Source organism: Hydractinia symbiolongicarpus, chromosome 1 (assembly GCF_029227915.1).
Source record: "Hydractinia symbiolongicarpus strain clone_291-10 chromosome 1, HSymV2.1, whole genome shotgun sequence".
NCBI classification, from domain to species: Eukaryota; Metazoa; Cnidaria; class Hydrozoa; order Anthoathecata; family Hydractiniidae; genus Hydractinia; species Hydractinia symbiolongicarpus.
Window position 1 is genome coordinate 8,913,534 of NC_079875.1, and position 17,559 is coordinate 8,931,092.

General features: G+C 37.0%; 1 protein-coding gene across 1 annotated transcript; it reads right to left on the reverse strand.

Moving 5' to 3' along the window:
* Nucleotides 1–9,618: 9,618 nt before the first annotated feature.
* On the reverse strand, nucleotides 9,619–10,299 carry LOC130647674 (uncharacterized). Its single transcript, XM_057453649.1, has one exon. The coding sequence runs from the start codon at nucleotides 10,297–10,299 to the stop codon at nucleotides 9,619–9,621; it is 681 nt and encodes a 226-aa protein (XP_057309632.1).
* Between the last annotated feature and the right edge of the window lie 7,260 nt (nucleotides 10,300–17,559).

Below are 17,559 nucleotides of genomic sequence, written 5' to 3' on the forward strand. Positions count from 1 at the left end.
ACTGCTTTCTTTTGCTAGTCACAGCTAAGCAATCCCTAGGAGATACTTTATAAAAGCATCTATCTGGCATCACAAAAGTCCGGAGGCATTTACTGTTAAAAGAAAAGAAAAAAGAAAAGAAGGGGTTAACACAGTGATACATCCATTTCGCCTTTCCCAGCAAAATAAATAATACCACTTTCATCCGTTGGCAGCTTGTTTTGAATATTTTGCGTTAGCCATAGTAATTTCACAGACCGGAATTTAACAGCAGAATATTGCGCGTTGCCCTACGAATGTTTCAAACATAAAATGCAGACCGACTCGCTCCTTAATATCATCGAGCCCTCCTGTGCGCCAGAACTTGTGACTCTGGCTGTAGCTTTCCACATGTGTTACAGGGCCCCAACACTCAGCCTTGCACAGGAGGTTGTCACGACAGGACCAGCCTGTCGATATTTTGACTAAGGACAGCAGGGTTGTCAAGCCTGAAGACCAAGTTAGTAAACTTGGGCACCTTACTGAACTGGGGTAAAAAGTGAGGTCGTTACACCCAAAGACAAGATAAAAGCAAACCCCCTTGCTAAGCTTCTTATAAGTTACCAGAGAAGAGTGAGCTGAACTCTTTACCCTCTGGGTATTAACGGTAAACTGGCTTGTATGAACCAGCTGGGGTAATACAAAACCGGTTGGATTTACATTTTCCTTCCCCATGACCCTGGTAGTACAGGTTTAAAGCAACAGCCAAGGTATTTTAAAAAGACGAAAAAAACAAACAAAAAAAACTAGCAGCGGGTATAAAAGAAAACATATGATGTAGTGCTGTTGAGCGTTCTTGGATCAACTTTGCTTATTGCCTTATCATTGCAGAGGTACCAAGAGTTTGTGCTCCGATCTTTGATATGGGCCCAATAGTGGCCTGCATTCAATGTTCCAGAGTGATTTATCACAGCTACCAAAGCATACTTGTGGATAAAAGATGTGTCCGAGTCACTAGATATCGGGATATTGAGATAAGGATTAGAAGAGGAAAAACTTTCAACAAATTTATTGTCGTTAACCAGATGTTCTCCATCTCTTGCAAACCTTTTCAGGTGCAAGGTTAAAATTTCGCTATTCCTCGTAATCCTTGTTTCCCTATTGCTCTCTTGGTGCAGGGAACATTGTGGGCAAAACCATTTATTTTCATTCTCCAGATTTTCAGAATCTAAAAATATACTAACTGACAATTGTACGCTGGAAGACGGGGACAGTGTTAGGATGTCCTGATTTTCAACAGTAACTCTGTGTGAAAAATCCAAAATGTGCGCACGCTCCAATTAGTTCACTCGAAAATTGATCCATGAAGAGTCCGTTACACGTAGCAAAGTTTGCAATAGCAAATAACATACAAGTACTTCTGCAAGTACTTGTACAAGCAGTTGTGCAAGTTTTTATTTTTTCACAAGTTTTGTCGATTTCAAATAAAAAAAAACAAATGTGAGTTTTTGCACGCTTATTTTGAAAATGGTTTGCGAACAAGAAGACGTTGTTTTAATTCTGGCGCTATCGCTGGCAGTAAAAGTAAAGACAAGTCAGTGCAAAAAAAGAAAGCAACGCAAACGTTTTTGGGTGCGACCATGGTTATTAGACAGACAAACGAAAGGGGCTTGCAATAGCATCCTTAGTGAATTAAGATTACAAGACACTGAACATTTCCGTTATTATCTTCGAATGAATACGGAAACATTTGTTGTAAGTAATTTTTTTTGTTGATCAAAGAGTTTGTAGGACAGTGGTAGCGCATCTCACATAATAAGTCTCTTTCCTTTTAGGAACTACTGGAGAAAGTACGCCCATACATCACAAAACAAACTACCTCTTGTCGGAAACCGATATCAGCAGAGGAGAAACTGTCAGTAACATTGCGATTTCTGGCTACTGGAGAGTCATATCAAAGTCTGATCTACCAATTTCGCATGTCGGATAAAACCATTTCCCTTTTCGTACCTATAGTTGCCAGGGCGATTTATCGAGTTCTTAAGAAAGATTATTTACGTTTGCCGCAAACGGAGGCAGAGTGGAAAGCGCTTTCAGACAAAATAAACTTGAAGTGGCAGTTTCCCAATTGCATAGGAGCTCTCGATGGAAAACATATTCCTATTAAGTTACCGCCGAACACTGGATCTACATTTTACAGCTATAAAGGATTCTATAGTATAGTTCTATTGGCACTTGTCGATAGTGAATACAAATTTATCTACGTAGACGCTGGATGCCAAGGCCGTATTAGCGATGGTGGAGTTTTAAGAAATACAGAGTTATATCATTTATTGAGCAATGATAGGTTCGCCCTTCCACCTCCGAAGCAACTTCCACTGAGTGAAGATCCACCGTGGGATCAGCTTGATTTGCCAGAAATACCTTACGTTATCGTTGGGGATGACGCATTCGCATTATCAAAAAATTTAATGAAGCCTTTTTCCAAAAACACGCTTTGTGATGCCGAGCGAATTTTCAATTACCGGCTTTCAAGGTTTCGAAGAATAAGTGAAAACGCTTTTGGTATCAAAAGCACAATTAACCTTTCACCGAGTAAAACCACGAGCCTCGTTATGGCCATCGTAGCGCTACACAATATGCTGATGACGAAGTCTAAAGACTCGTACGCACCAGTTGGTCTTGTCGACCAAGAAGATTTACTGACGAATCGAATCGTTCCTGGTCAATGGAGGGGAATGGCTGATGTCTCAATTGACTTACAAACTTGCGCACAGAGAAAAGCTAGTTCAAATGCAAAAGAAATACGTGATGTCTTTAAAGATTATTTCATGGGCTCAGGTCAAGTATTTTGGCAATGGAATATGCTTGTATAATTGTCTTAAATCTTTACAGAAAACACTACGGGTAGCTAGCTACACAAGTTTGTATAAATACAACAAAACCGTTTTTTATATAAAGTCTATACCATAAGTGAAAGTTAATTGTTGTTGTAATTACTGTTGTAAACCTGGGAACCGTAGTAGTTGAAACGCGATGGAAGTGAGATATCGGAATCTCCTGAGTTACTAGGTGATAATTCTGGGCTGATAGCATTTGTTGTTCTCCCAGTTTGAATTCTCTCAGGACCGCGGAAAGTACCAGTTTGGTGGCCTCCATCGTAGTTGAAGGGTGACGAAGTTGAAGGAACGGTCGTCTGTTGTCCATTCTAAAACCTTGCGTCAACAGAAGCTGTTGTATTTGAAGTTTACACTTTTCTCGGGTGTACATATTTTCTATATCAAGCAAATTCTTCGAAATCATTCTACCAAACAATTGTTCTTGGGTTTCGCTTTCATTAGGACTCAGGTTTAGGTTTGCTACTGCGGAAGACGTCTGACGAGGCTCATCCAATCGCTCTAACGCTTTTAACATAACTCTGTCCGCAACAGATACATCTTGATCTTTTTTGACATTAGATGACTTTTTTCGTTTATGGTTGAGCGCCGGCGTAGGAGTTTCATCATCACCATTCGGATCTTCGTCCACATTAATGTTGGATTCTGTGGCGCGAGGAGTAATATAATCAGATAAGAAGCTATTCATCTCCCCATAAAAAGGCCATTGGGGAGTGAAAACCTCATCCGAACCTGCTCCACTTTTCTTTGAAGCTCGGACTTTCTGTTTTAATTGACCGTAATACGATCTCAAACCGACCATTTTCTTTTGTATGTCTTTGACTGGCATTTCCAATTCGTTTGAAATCAACTCCAGCGCTATATTCCTTCTTCTTGCATTATGATACTCTGCCTGGTTTGAGTTAAAAAGGCACTCGTGTAGTTGCCACTCTGCAATTAGTTGTCTTTTATTTATCGCCTCCATCTTCAACGAAATATTTTCATACACGCCACAAAACTATTCACACCACACTTTAATTTTTTATTTTCATCAATTCGATATGCTATTGGCTCATTTATAATAAAAACAACAATGAAAACAAAAGCTAAAAATCATTGATCGGTTAACATTCCAAACTTAATCGCAACCTATTGTTTATTTGCTATAGCAAACGTCGATTTTTTTAAAACATTTTAAAAAAATCAGAACTTGCACAAGTTCTTGTACAAGACCATGCGCAATGCATAATACCAGCTGTTACACATAATATTGTATTGCACAAGTACTTGCACAAGTACTTGTATGTTATTTGCTATTGCAAATTTTGCTACGTTTAACGGACCCTTGATAGGTGAATCCGTTGTCAACAAATGCACGAATACACCTAATTACAAGTTAGATTACAAGTTGACTAGTCCGAGTTTTTTCCAGCTCACAAGACCTACGAATTGATTAAAAAACTTTCTCCGAAAATGAAAAGTGGACGCAATTAGATTTTTGGTGGGATAACGAAAAAAAATATTGTTGGACTCGTTTCATAAACACATTACAGGCAAATCATTGCCAGAAAGGCTGTGCCAGCTTAACCTTGAAGTTTTGACACTTGGTTTGTTTTTAAATAGCTGTAGATTATTTTGAGTTGCTTTTTTGTTTGAATACGGTGTATTTGTTTAGGAATTATAAACGAAAAACTGTGCCACCATAAGCTAAATTTCGATTTAGTTCGTTTTGGAATAGTTGTGGATAGCTTTTATGTTGCTTTTTTGTTTGTGAATATGTGGGCTACTCCTTATATGCGAAAACTTTGCGTCAATTTATTGAGGTTTTTTTTTGGGGGGTTTGCTTTCTAGCAAAAATGTGTAAAACAGGATAACTCAAAAGCGTATTGACTTTTCAAATAAAGGAAATGCACCTGTTGTAATTTGGGTAGTTGAGCTAAAAAATAAAACCTTATCAGCGAAGGATACTAGTTTATTCAGAAATTCACTCCACCCGAGAGCCACTTGGTCCAGGTAGACCACAAAGGTACAATTCCGTTCTTGCTTTTCATCCCATTCTTTTATATTTTGCTGCAGTTATTGTCTTTAAACATTTCAAATTGTCAAAATTACCTTTTTTTATTAACATAAACGAAAATTTTCAAAAGGGAAAAATTAAAAACTATTTTTGCTACAAGTGACTTCTCAAACTAAGTATAGAAGTATTTTTTTATCAAATGTTCGTTAACTTTTATATTATGTAAGTTCTCTAGATTGCTCCCTTGCACAGATGGAGTATTACAGTTTAAAACAAACTTCAGGGTCTTATTTTTGGCAGTGGTTGATTAAAATAAACTAGAGCATTCAATCCAATAAATTTAAAATGCTCAAAATATAGAAATGTAAGAACAATTTCAAGCTAAACATGTCAAAAACAGCTTAAGGTAAAGTCAAAGATATAAAAAAAAGTGTACATCAAGCTTTGCTACAGTACATACAAAATATTCAAGGTATACTTATATAAGACTAAAGCAAATTTTAAACTTTCTAACCTTCCAGGTGTCGCACCGTTCATCCTGTTTCAATAAAATATTATCAATCCAATTCCATGTCAACTTAAAACTGTTCATGTGTTAGTATTTTGTGTATAGCTATCTAATCTTTGTATAGCTCGATTTAGCTATCACTGATCAAAAATGGATCTTTCAAGACAATACTTTTATCCAAAACATAATAAAATTCAATATGTCTTGTGTATATCGATAAGTAACTTCACCGTTAATCAATATTTTCATCTGGTATGAGTTACATGTTTGTCATACATGTTTGTGTTAAAAACATCGTGATTCGACACTGATCTGCTTTTCTAACGCTGTATTGCTGATCAAGGCTTTCTACCTTGATCAGCAATACAGCGGGCGAGAAACGAGCAGTAAACGACCAGAAATCATCCAAAATACAAGAGCAAATGGCTATATGACAGGCGAAAAAGATTAACAAAATGCTTGATTATGCGCCCAAGGTTCATTGATTTTTCGTTTTTTTCTGGGAAGCCATTGCATTGATGTCTCACGTAACCAAGTTTTTTTGTTTAAGGGACCGTAAAAAAAGGTCCTGCTTATCCGGGGTCTTTTCTGTTCAGCGAAGTATTTTTGCTTGGATTTAGTTAGGTTTAATGGACCGAGAAATGTGGTCCCAAATTAGTGAAAGTTCCACTTATCCAGGGTACCACTTAACGCGAGTATTAGTATAGGCAAACACAACTGAATCATTGAAATAACTTTATTATACACCGTTACCTTTTCATACACAACGTTCTCATTAAACAAAATAAAAATTTGTTCATCGGACAGCAACTCTTTTGTCTTATTCAGTACCAAAACTGGAACTTCTGGTCGTGTCCTTTCTAGCAGGTGTGAAGGTAATGTGAGTACACATTGCCACCACTTTTCTTCAATTTTCCTTCCTTGTTTGTGTACTGTCTAATTGCAGTTGTTTTAACAGCTATGACATCTGTCTGTGTAAATGCCAGCTTGCACTCCTCACAACGCTTCACACTATTCGAGAAGCCACTTTTATCCATTTTATGTACCAATGTTTGATTGCACTTGCGTTGGATCAAATATATCAATGGTGGATAACTTTTTTTTTACTTGCCACTGGGTGTCATTTTTCTTTAATTTCAGCGTAGTTACAGTAAGAAGGCTTTGACTTTGGAATATATCAGGTTCTGGCTGACGAACTCTTCGTTTTTGACCAGGAGTCTTCTTTAAACCAGCGTCAGATGGCTTAGTATACTTGTCACATACAAAGAAGGGATGAACGACATAAATGCATCGAAATGTTGTTTTCCTTCAGTTGGGCCCCAAGGAAGCCATCTTGTCGGTTCAAGAAAAAAATGCTGTCATCCGGGTGCCAGTCTATACTTCCCTTGTCCATACAAAGCCTTTTCTACTTCGTCTAAGTAGTTTTTTTTAACCCACTTCGTCAAATTTTCACTCACACATTTAATATCGGTGGTGCTTGATAGGTCGCTAATTTTTTTTTCAACAGCATATGCTTTAGTTCTAAGCTGTTGCTGTAAAACTGTCCATCAATTTGAAGTTTTTCTCGTGCAGACATAACAAAACATTGCTTAAATATATCTGTTCTGTGTTTTTGAAACCACAAGTGAAAACCAAACTTGTCAACTTAATGTCAAAATCCCCTCATCATCGGCATCTGCAAGTCCTTTGCATTCTAGGGTGTTTATTTGCATACCATATATATCTCCCATTATTCTTCCAACGTTTTTTGGATTGATTCCCATACTTTTCAATTTTGTTGAATCTGCTTGTTGGAGGTGTTGCGTGCATCATAAATGGCTTGCATTATGCAAGATGTCATTTACACTGTTGGCGATTGAGTGGTCCAAATCATGTCCTACTTTTTTTATATTGACGAGTTTTGGTTCTGCAATCACAATCTCACCAACGAAACTTTGATAGGAATTCTTCTTGAATTGCCACTGACTCGGGCCTAAAAAATATTATATTATCATCAATAAAATAAATATAAAGTACATAGTAGGAGTTGATTTGGCAGTAGAAATTTTTTAACATATGTTAAAAAAGGTACCTGAGAATGTTGGATGTTTGCCACTGTCATCAATCAGTGTCTCATTCGTGTATGATGAATCAGTGAGCCACAATTTATCTGCCACTTTAAATGTTGTGTCGATGACAAATGCAGAGTTACCCAGACAACATAATCTGTACAGGTCATGAAGCATTAAAAGCATATAATTGAATGACATATAACATTCCCCGGTGAAACGTACAGAACGAACAATGGATCCATTGTGAAGTAAGTCGATCAAACTCTCTGCTTCGGTTAACGGTCGACAGTCTTTTTCTTTCGTTGCATTTGATGTATAGCATTGTGAACAACTTTGGGAGTATTTAGTACTTCACTTACAGATGATGCTAATACAGTTCTGTTGGCTTACTTTCACGTAAACCTCATCAGGTGCAACACCGTCAGCAAGCATACTTCCTACGTTAGTCAGGACGGATTTATCTTTCTTGTAATAGCCATTTGCATGGGGTTTGGTAGAGTTACCATGTCGTTCGATAGTGAATATTTCATTCTGATCACAAATCCAACAATTCAAGTACAAGTAATACTTGTTAGGTGGGACACTATTCTTCACACATTTCACTGTAGCGATCATATTGGAAAAGTTATTGCTGGAAAAGTTATTGCTGTAACGGTAATGCCAAATTAAACAATAAACATTTTCTTCATCGACATACTTCCTTATATAGACTGGCTTAGCAGTAGCTGCTGACGTGTCCCTTCACATTAATGTAAACTTTCCCATTAAGATCATCTTTATGAGTTATTTTGCATATATCACCGTTTACATAATAACATCTGGATGAATTCCCTCGTTTGGTATAAGCCCCATTATCATCTGCTCTTGCTGAGGCTATAAAAATCTTATCGGCGTTCAATGTGCACATAAAGTTATCTTTTCATTCAGCTGAAGTTTTCTTCGTTAATTCAAATTCATAAGGCTTGTTCAACAGTGTATTAAAGATGACATCAGCCTTATCAAACTCATCAATTCCATCGTTAGCATCTTTCCTAGAAATATTAGGCTTACTGTAAACTTAATTTAAATGTTTTAGTTGTACACTTTTTTTTATAAGAACCAGGAAATTTGGCTTCAGCCTGAAGTGCTCTTATTCTGTTCCTAAATTTTGACCATTTTTATTCTTCAGAAGTTAGTATCGTAAAATCGCAACAATTGATTCTGTAAAAATTTATAACTTAAAAAATATTTCTCCATGTTTGTTGCGTTTTTTAGAGAAAAAGAGAAAATCAAAAAAATTTCAGCCTTGTTATTGTTATTTTTATTTTGTTCTTATTTTTTAATATGATCATCAACCCGTCCATTCCGAAACTAAAGTTTGGAAAACTTACCAATTTAGTCCCAGGGTGTCCCTAGTTACTCACGCGGTGCAAAATGACTGTTGTCACCATCCCGTTTCCAAGTTGTTCGGCTACATGTGCATTGTAATGACTTTCTTAATTCAATATAAGATATTGACATCAAATCAGTGTTATTGACGTCGCGATGTTAAATTTGTCGATTAAAATATCAGACATAACTTTTTCGGCTACAAGACAGGAAAGGAAACACATCAACTTTGCCTACGGACAGCCGCCCACACAGACACAATCTCTTAATTTTTATAAGAGATCTCCGGTTGACACCACAAAAACCTAATCTGGCTTTCCAAATCCATTTTTATTGGTCTTTCAACATCCTGAAATGCTTTACTTGACACAGATGATTATGCAGTAGCATGATTCTGGTTTAGGGTGCGAGAACTCCTTGTTTCACATGACGTATTGAACACAAGAAATGATGATAAAGTGACAAAACAGCTGGCCGTTGTGAGATAGGTTGTCTAATGAGGGCTGGTTCATTATTATAGAGGTTGTAACCCTCCGAAGATTCTGCATAATAGCACCCCCCCCCCCTTTAACTCTGCCTCCCTATTGGACTGGGGTAACAAGTGGGACCGTCAAACCCAAAGACAAGACAAAAAGTGTAGCCCCCTTGTTGTGCTTCTTACAGGATCTCAAGAGAGAGAAGGGAGTGAGCAAACTCCTATATTACGGTAAAATAACCGGCCAAGGATTAGCTGGGGTAAATTAGAACCGCTAGGGAAGTTTATTCCCTCCCCCAATTTGTTTTTATGGCATGGAAAAAGTTAAGTCCTGGTAAAAAATAGTATGTAAAAGGATGAATTGTTCAAGTGAGATGAATTGACTTTTGAAATTCAGCGGTCGTTGCACTTAAGGCAAGTGTTTCGTTGATCTTTAATAAACGTCCTGCTTTTAAAGTACCTAAATGGTTAATCGTGGCGAATAATCTGTACTTGTTGCTAAAGGAAATTTCATCAGTAGGATGAGAAAGCACGAATAGCTCGTGGTGTTTCGTAGGCAGACAGTTCACCGATCTTGCATCTTTGAAAGAGGAACTATTATCTGAGGCATACCTAAGTAACTGAACAACAAGGACATCGCCACAACTGGAAATTTGTGTTTCAGTTGTGCTCTCCTGGTGTGATAAACACTGGGGGCAAAACCACTTGTCGTCGCCTACAAGCTGTTGCGACTGCGAAAATGCCTCGAAAGAGTCCCCTATTGACTTGCATGTTGGTAAAGTAAGAATTGTCTCCTTTTGTTTTTTAGAAGAGGAACACAAACGAGTGCTACAAGATGTTGTTGTTGTTAGACTAACAAAGCGAAGATTGCTAACCAAGGAAGAAGATCCAATTAGTTCGTCAATCGCTACGAGGAGGGTCTCAGGGACGTCTTGCGGATTGTTGTAATGAAATTCTTTTATGTTTGGAGTATGCATTCTGTTTTGCAAAGCCCGCAGGAAATTGGAGGGATCGCTAGGTGAACGGAAGCGATGTAAAAGGGACATATTTAGGACTATTGACTTCAGTAGTGGCGATAACAAAGAGTACTCTGATGGCAGTTGAAACCAAAGTCTTGGAAGGACAGTTAACACTTGAAAGATGGGCGTGGGCGTTGTTAGCTTTCTGCTTGGATTTGGTCTTTATATCACAGACTAACTGAAGGAATGAAAGTCTCGTACAAGTATTATATATTGTCTCACATTTATTTCTGTTCAAAGATGATCTAGGGAGACAGGGTTAGGGTCACAGAAGTGTGAGTATAAAGATCCGATGATGCAGAATCTGAATAAAAATGTCACATATCAAACCGAAATTTTATTTCCTAACAAAGCCAAATTTACCGATTCGGAGCTAGAAAAATTTGCAGTACGTAGAATAAGGCGAGACAAAATATCACGTGTTGATGATCGGCTCATTCTGACAAATGGGTCCCTGGAAAGTGTGCTGAGAAAGCGGATTATATTTCCTAAAATATAGAGTTAATTGCGTGTTTACTGCTTGCACTGAAGGAAATTCATCGTGACAAAATATCATTGATTCAAATTCTTCAAAAAATCTTGCAGGCTACTCTTTAAAAATCAAGATGCAGAAGCTGTTCCAGCATTTAAAGATGGGATATGCTTTAGATATTATTTTAATGCTATTGAAAGGCATCGGCATAAAAGAAAAGAGTGATTTGTATATTTAAGACTCGGATAATCTTTTATCACTTTACAAATCAGAGTGGCATGTAAAATTATCATTAGCATCGATGAGGACTCTCGACGATAACAAATTTAACACACAGGAATTCCTGCCTGTTAATTCTGACCTTCTTAAATTAAAATTGTAATATAAATAGCGAACATCCTCTTCGGTATCAGATTTGAGAGACAAATATGATGATTTGAGTGCATGAGAAGAATTGGCGTAGGTAGTGATCACTAGTCTTCAACAAACGCCGTGGTAACGAGGCATCATCCTTATTGTTGAATAAATTGTTGAAAAAAAAAACGGGAACAGTACACGATGGTATTTTGAAATCACTTACATCTACTGAAAGAAAGCTGATGAACCGGTAAAAATAATTATTTTTGTCCTTACTTTCTTCATAGCGATGAATAAAATGGTGGTGAAGAAGAAATTAAATTTGACGCGGACTTAATTTGCTAATGACAAAAAATATTGGCATGGCTTTCAGATGAAACTTGCCGAATTCGCCAAATCTTCTCCACGTCAAATTTTGTATGAATTAGGTACTATATTGGATGAAAATTTTGCGGCATCAGAATTTCGCGGTTTTGCAACGAGGTCCTAAAAACCAAGAAATTAAAACTCCGCGAAATATGGGTTTCCTAAAACCGCGATATTAAAATAATAAAAAATTACGCTTAGGCTCAATATTGTTCATGTGCGAGGGAAAAGGAGACGACAAGTCCAAGTGCGTCTGTCGCTAGATGTGGTCGCAGCCATGGACACAAGAGAAACAATTGTGATATGCGATTTAAATAGATTTGATGATGAAGTGATATAACTTGTCTAATGACGGCTGGTTAATTATTATAGAGGTTGAAACCCTCCGATGATTCTGCATAATAGCAAAACCCTCCTTTTTAACAAAGATTCTCTTAAAAAATACATTGACCATTAAACAAGCCGCGTAAAACAGTGGTATAACACAAAACACTAAAAACAAACATAAAAAGACAACAAACAAAAGAAAATAATTTACAAAGAGGTGGCTAGCCACCGCAATGATGAACTCAACCTGTTAGGTCTTTGGAAATAAGCTAGAGGTTGTACTCCTCTAGAGAAAATGCTAAAAACACAATTCTACCTTTTTTCAAGGAATTAACTAAAAATATAAAAAAATAAAACGGACACAACACATTTGAAAAGATGAACAGAACTTTAACCAAGGGCAGGTAGGTTTCGACCCATATTTCTGAACCTAAGTACCCTGGATATCTAGCTGGGTCACCTCGAAGACGTCCGCGGACGATCATTAGCAGAAACTATTAGGCAATTCAAACTGAATTAATAGGCACACGTAAAATAAATAAAACTTATTATGACGAAACTATCCTTAAACGGATAAATATTTGAATAGTTCCTAACGGAACAAACAGACTTGTGAACCTGGTTATAGCTTTACACGTGTTAAAGGCGCCCAACACTCAGCCTTACACAGATCATTGCTGCGGTGGGTCAATTTCCAATTCCAAAGAGAATCCAAAAACCTATTCAGAGGGTATATCTGTATTTCCAATGTTGCTAAAACAATTGCAAATTTTAAAGAGCCCAGAAAGAATCACAAGTGCTAAACTCAGAAATTATGTGGTTACAGTGGCACAAATCACTTGCCTTAATGATGCAGAAATGGAATGGCTGTCTAATCACCTAGGCCATTCTGTAGAAGTACATAAAAACGCCTATCGCTTGCATGACTCTGCAGTCGAGCAAAGGTCAAGCAGGCTTTTGATGGCTGTTTATTCAGGCCATGAAGGTGAAATGTCAAAGTACACCCTGACAAATCTCAACCTTAAACTTTTTGTTTATAGACCCAAGTGAGGTGGTTCTTCAAGAAGAAGACATTGAAAATCCTGCAGTTCATGTAGACAGTTTTAAAAACTACGATAAAAACTTTTAAAACAGTGGCTTATATATAGAGGCAATACAATAAGAAACTTGGACAGTTTGAGAGATTTTCAAGTCAGAGTCCTGCATTATCACAAAATTGGTAGACATAGTTATATATGTGATCCTACTCCAGAAAAAAAAAAATTACAACAAAAAGCAGAATCTATGGGTAAAGTATTACCTGAACCCTTTTTGTCAGCATCTTTGCCAGTAATACCAGAATAATTCAGGTTTTTGCTACAAGCTTAAGAAAAAAAGTCCATGTAAAATATAGTTTTTGTGTTTGTGCTCCAGGAAAAGCGGGACACTTTTGCAAAGTGGATTGTAGATAGAATCAGTTTTATACCTAAAATACAAGAATGTACATCCCGACCGTATACTGGGTCTGTACCACAAGTCCATGATAGGGTTGACAAGGCTCCTATTTTAGAAGTGACTCTCGTCTCACCTCAGTCAAAATATAAAAATGCAGACCAAATTTCTTCTGCACAAAGTCGAAAAGGTATTCAGTCATCACTCTAAGAAGCAAGGGGACAAAATAGTAGAGCTTAAGATGTCTAAGAAAAAAACATAGAGGGAAAAGTTAACTACACTAAAATCCTAATTTGCCTATATTACGTGTTATGAATATAGATCAGGATGTCAGCCAAGTAGCCACATCATATGTTCAATGCCAATAGGCAGCACATCGTCACTTTAATGTTCATTGATGCCATCATATTTTGTTGTCTATTGCGAGATTAAAAACACACCACAGGTCAAAGAAAATCAACATATTTATCCACCATTTCCATTTGTGAGGGGTTCAGATATGATATCAGAAGAAATAAGTAAAATCAATGAAAAATTTTTTGCTGTTGTCTGCGTTAGAATCTGACATAGCAGTAACAAGTGTTATTGAGTAACAGATAAGGAATTAAGAGTCAGGCCAGCTTTAAATTTCGTGAAAATCCTTTCACTACCTCATTATTTAACAGACTTGGAAGTAATGGACCAAACACTAAAAAAGGTTTTAAAACCCTTGCACATAACATGATATTTGGAAACATGAAGGATGCCAAAAACAAAATTTGACAATATAAACTTTCATATACCTGTGGTTTGGTCATTGAGCTCTTAACTTTATCTAAATGGCAAATTGATTTGCAAAGGGAAATATTGAAATTGTAGAAGTATAATGCGGCAACGAATAAAAACATTTAGATCCACAAAACGTATGCATTCTATCCAAAAACATAATTATTATCAATAATTATTCCAATCAGATTCATGTGCAGCTTGCACTTATGACTCAAACATGGTGTGATTTCGTGTCATATACTGCAAAAGAATGGTTATAGCCATAGAACAAAAGTAAAGCGTTTTGATTTTTACTGTTTGTTGAATAAGATAGCAGCAAAACATGAAGCAAAAAAGATAGTTTTTAACGCTACAGCTAAAGTGTTGCAAGCTGTTTTTATATATATATATATAACATCATTTTGTTTAAAGTATTTTTTAAATATATTATTTTTTATGAATAAAACTTCCTAGCATTTTTAACAGGACAACTCTGTCAACGATGTGATAACATTTGAGCCGTTGAATAATCCGTTCAACATGGATTCTTTCGTTTGCAATTTGCTGGTTTTTAACAACTTCTGCTTCTGTTATTGCGATATGAGCAGAGAGAATGAATCCACCTTTTAAATCAGAAAGAAGCAACCAATCAAAGGCAAGGTGTAAGAGACCAATGAGCTTAGACCTTTTACTAGGAGGACGAGCACCTGCTTTAAGACATTTGATGTTATTTAGTTGCTTTACCGGGGAAGAGATAGAAGTATTAAAGTCAGTAAAAAATAGACGCACAACAGAATCGTGGTGAAATGTAAACCGACCCTGTGTAAGGGCAGTTTTGCAGCGACCTAAGACGTGGATTGTGATGCATACTTGCTTACCACATAAGAAACAGGAAGATTTAGTACATAAACGGCAGCGCTTCAATTTACTTGGTGATGAGAGAACGTAGTAGGTGGCGCCTAAACAAAAGAGCAAGCAAGTTTGGGGGCATGCCCAGCAATGATTTCCAGGAGAAATCGTTTTCAATGTAACTATTCCATCTGGTCCAGTACCCTTGCACTTGTAACTACATAGCCTTACTTATATGATCTCCATCGATGTCTCCCACACTCTCTGTTACCAATCTTCTGTAAGGGTAACATCCCTTGAATCTGGGTATTTTAGGGTTGGGATGCATACCTAAGCCACATGTACCATGTTGGGGTGAGCCTATCATGGATTAAAGGTACTGTCCGATTAAAAATCAACTAAAATTTTGACAAAAAATTCTTATTTGTAACTAATTTCTATAAAAGAATTAAATAATTATTTGTTTTCTTACCTAAAACCAACTGAACAACATCTCATTCTTGTTTACAAAAAAGCATGCGGTCTCTCGCTTCGATTGTTTATATAAATGGTGGATGATAGGCACTAAAGAGAGGCTGAAATAATATGTCGTGTGTGACGTATTTACCTGGAGCGCGCCGAACTGACCAAAATAAATAAAACGTGGGCCAGGCTGATATTTTATTATATGTTTAAAAATTTTGGGAATTTTACCCCCTGAATTGTGAAAGACCGCTTTTTATGAATTATTCATATGGAATTATAAAATCGTAGGCGAAAGAAGTGTCTAGACCTTAAGGTGAACACACACTGTGCCAATTCTGTACGAACCTTAAGTAAGAAGGATTCGCTAATAAAACTTTAAGTCCAATATGACTTTAGCCTTAGGGTTGCATAGTTGTTTCCAGATACTTTAAAGCCAACCAATCAAAAATTAAAAATTAGTTTCCCCTTTACTAGATGTCCCGCCACAGAGAGATTAGACTCAGATCGCACATTCAGTAAGGTTGAAAGGCAGAATAATGTCGTGGTGCGCTGTTGTGAATTGCACTAACAACAAACCAGGATAAAAGTTTTTTTTCACTGCCAAAGGATCCGAAAATTAAATCAGCTTGGATTAAGTTGATTAATCGAACAAGCTTACCGTCCAGAGTATACGTTTGCTCTGATCATTTTGAAGAAAAATGTTTCGACCCTTCCTGGAAACTTTAGAACGAATTGTTCTACACAGGGAGAAGAAAAAAAGCATTACTTTTACCTGGGTCTATCCCTTCCATTTTTCCGTACAAGGAAAAACCAAAAGGCAGAGAAATATCTGAACGCAGGAGGAAAGAAAAGGATGTTAAGGAGGTGAATGGGGGCTGGTACCTAGGTGGTCGTTCGAAATGGTACAAGTGTTAGCGCATTTAATATTATTCTATCTTTATTTTACAGATTATGAATCAAGCATTGGAAAAAGTGCCTCAACAATACGAAGATGTTACCGACTTCAGCTGTACGAATCAGACGATGATGATGACGTTGATGACGAATCCGAAATAAGGGAAGAAGAGATATCCTTGTTGAATTGTAATCCCACTTTAAATAAAAGTAAGTATATATCATGATAAATTCTGCTAACAACACTGGGGATGGAGTGGTTCGTTTATATATTTTTTTAATAAATTTCTTTAGACACTGGGATTGACTTGCTGTATATGCTGGGTTTCACTGAACATCCAAGCAAAGCAGGCACATCAACATGCAACGAAAGTCCACATGAATGCGTTAACGCAGACAATGAGGTCGTTTCTGACGCCGACAACGAATCAGAAGATGAGATATAAGAAGAAGAAGTTGACACATGGCTGGAGAAATCCTTGCAAAAGTATGAATCGATGACTAATGGAACTTGCAGTGAGGTTAGATAAAAACTAATCTTTGTCACGCCTTTTTTTTCAGAACAGCAACGGCAGATCTTGACTACGAGTTGGAAGAAGAAAAGTCACAAGATGACGACGAATACAACACAAGTTTTGTCTCGCTAGTGGAAGACACAGCTATTCATATGCAACGGACGTTTTTGGTGTTTGAATCTGCTCTTTTTTTGCAATAAATGTGGTGCCCCTCTTGATAAGTCGAAAACACTCGAAGCAAAAAGAACGGGAAGCCAACTAAAACTGAACTTCATTTGTACTCAAGGTAACTGAAATTGTACATTTCCTCGAAAATTTTAAATCCTTATACTTTTATTAGTAAAAGTTTCGCTATTAGTTGAATTTTTAGGCATATTGGGCATTATTAAAGTACAGTAGCGAAATCTGAAGAAAAATTGTAATTATATTTTAAAGGGTGCAAGTACGACTGGTCATCTCAACCAATGTGGGCTGGATCAAGAGGTATCGGGAACCTCCTACTTACATCTGCAATCGATTTATCAGGCTCTTCATTCCATAAAATCGAGAAGTTCGCCAAATTGTTGAACTTAAAATTTCTGGGCAAATCCGTGTATTATGATCATCGCGGAAATTATGTTTATCCCGAAATCGATCACGCTTGGCGAAAAAATCAAAGCGAGCAAATTTCGGAAATTACGGAGAGTGGAAGATCCCTGCAACTGGCAGTTGATGGTCAATGCGACTCGCCTGGACACAACACTACCTATAGCACTGTCTCAGCTATGGATACAACAACAAATAAAGTCTTGAACTTCAAAATCGTGCATGTCAAGGCAAGTTCATCATCTTGTGTTCCGTAATGAATTTAAATGTGCACGTTTT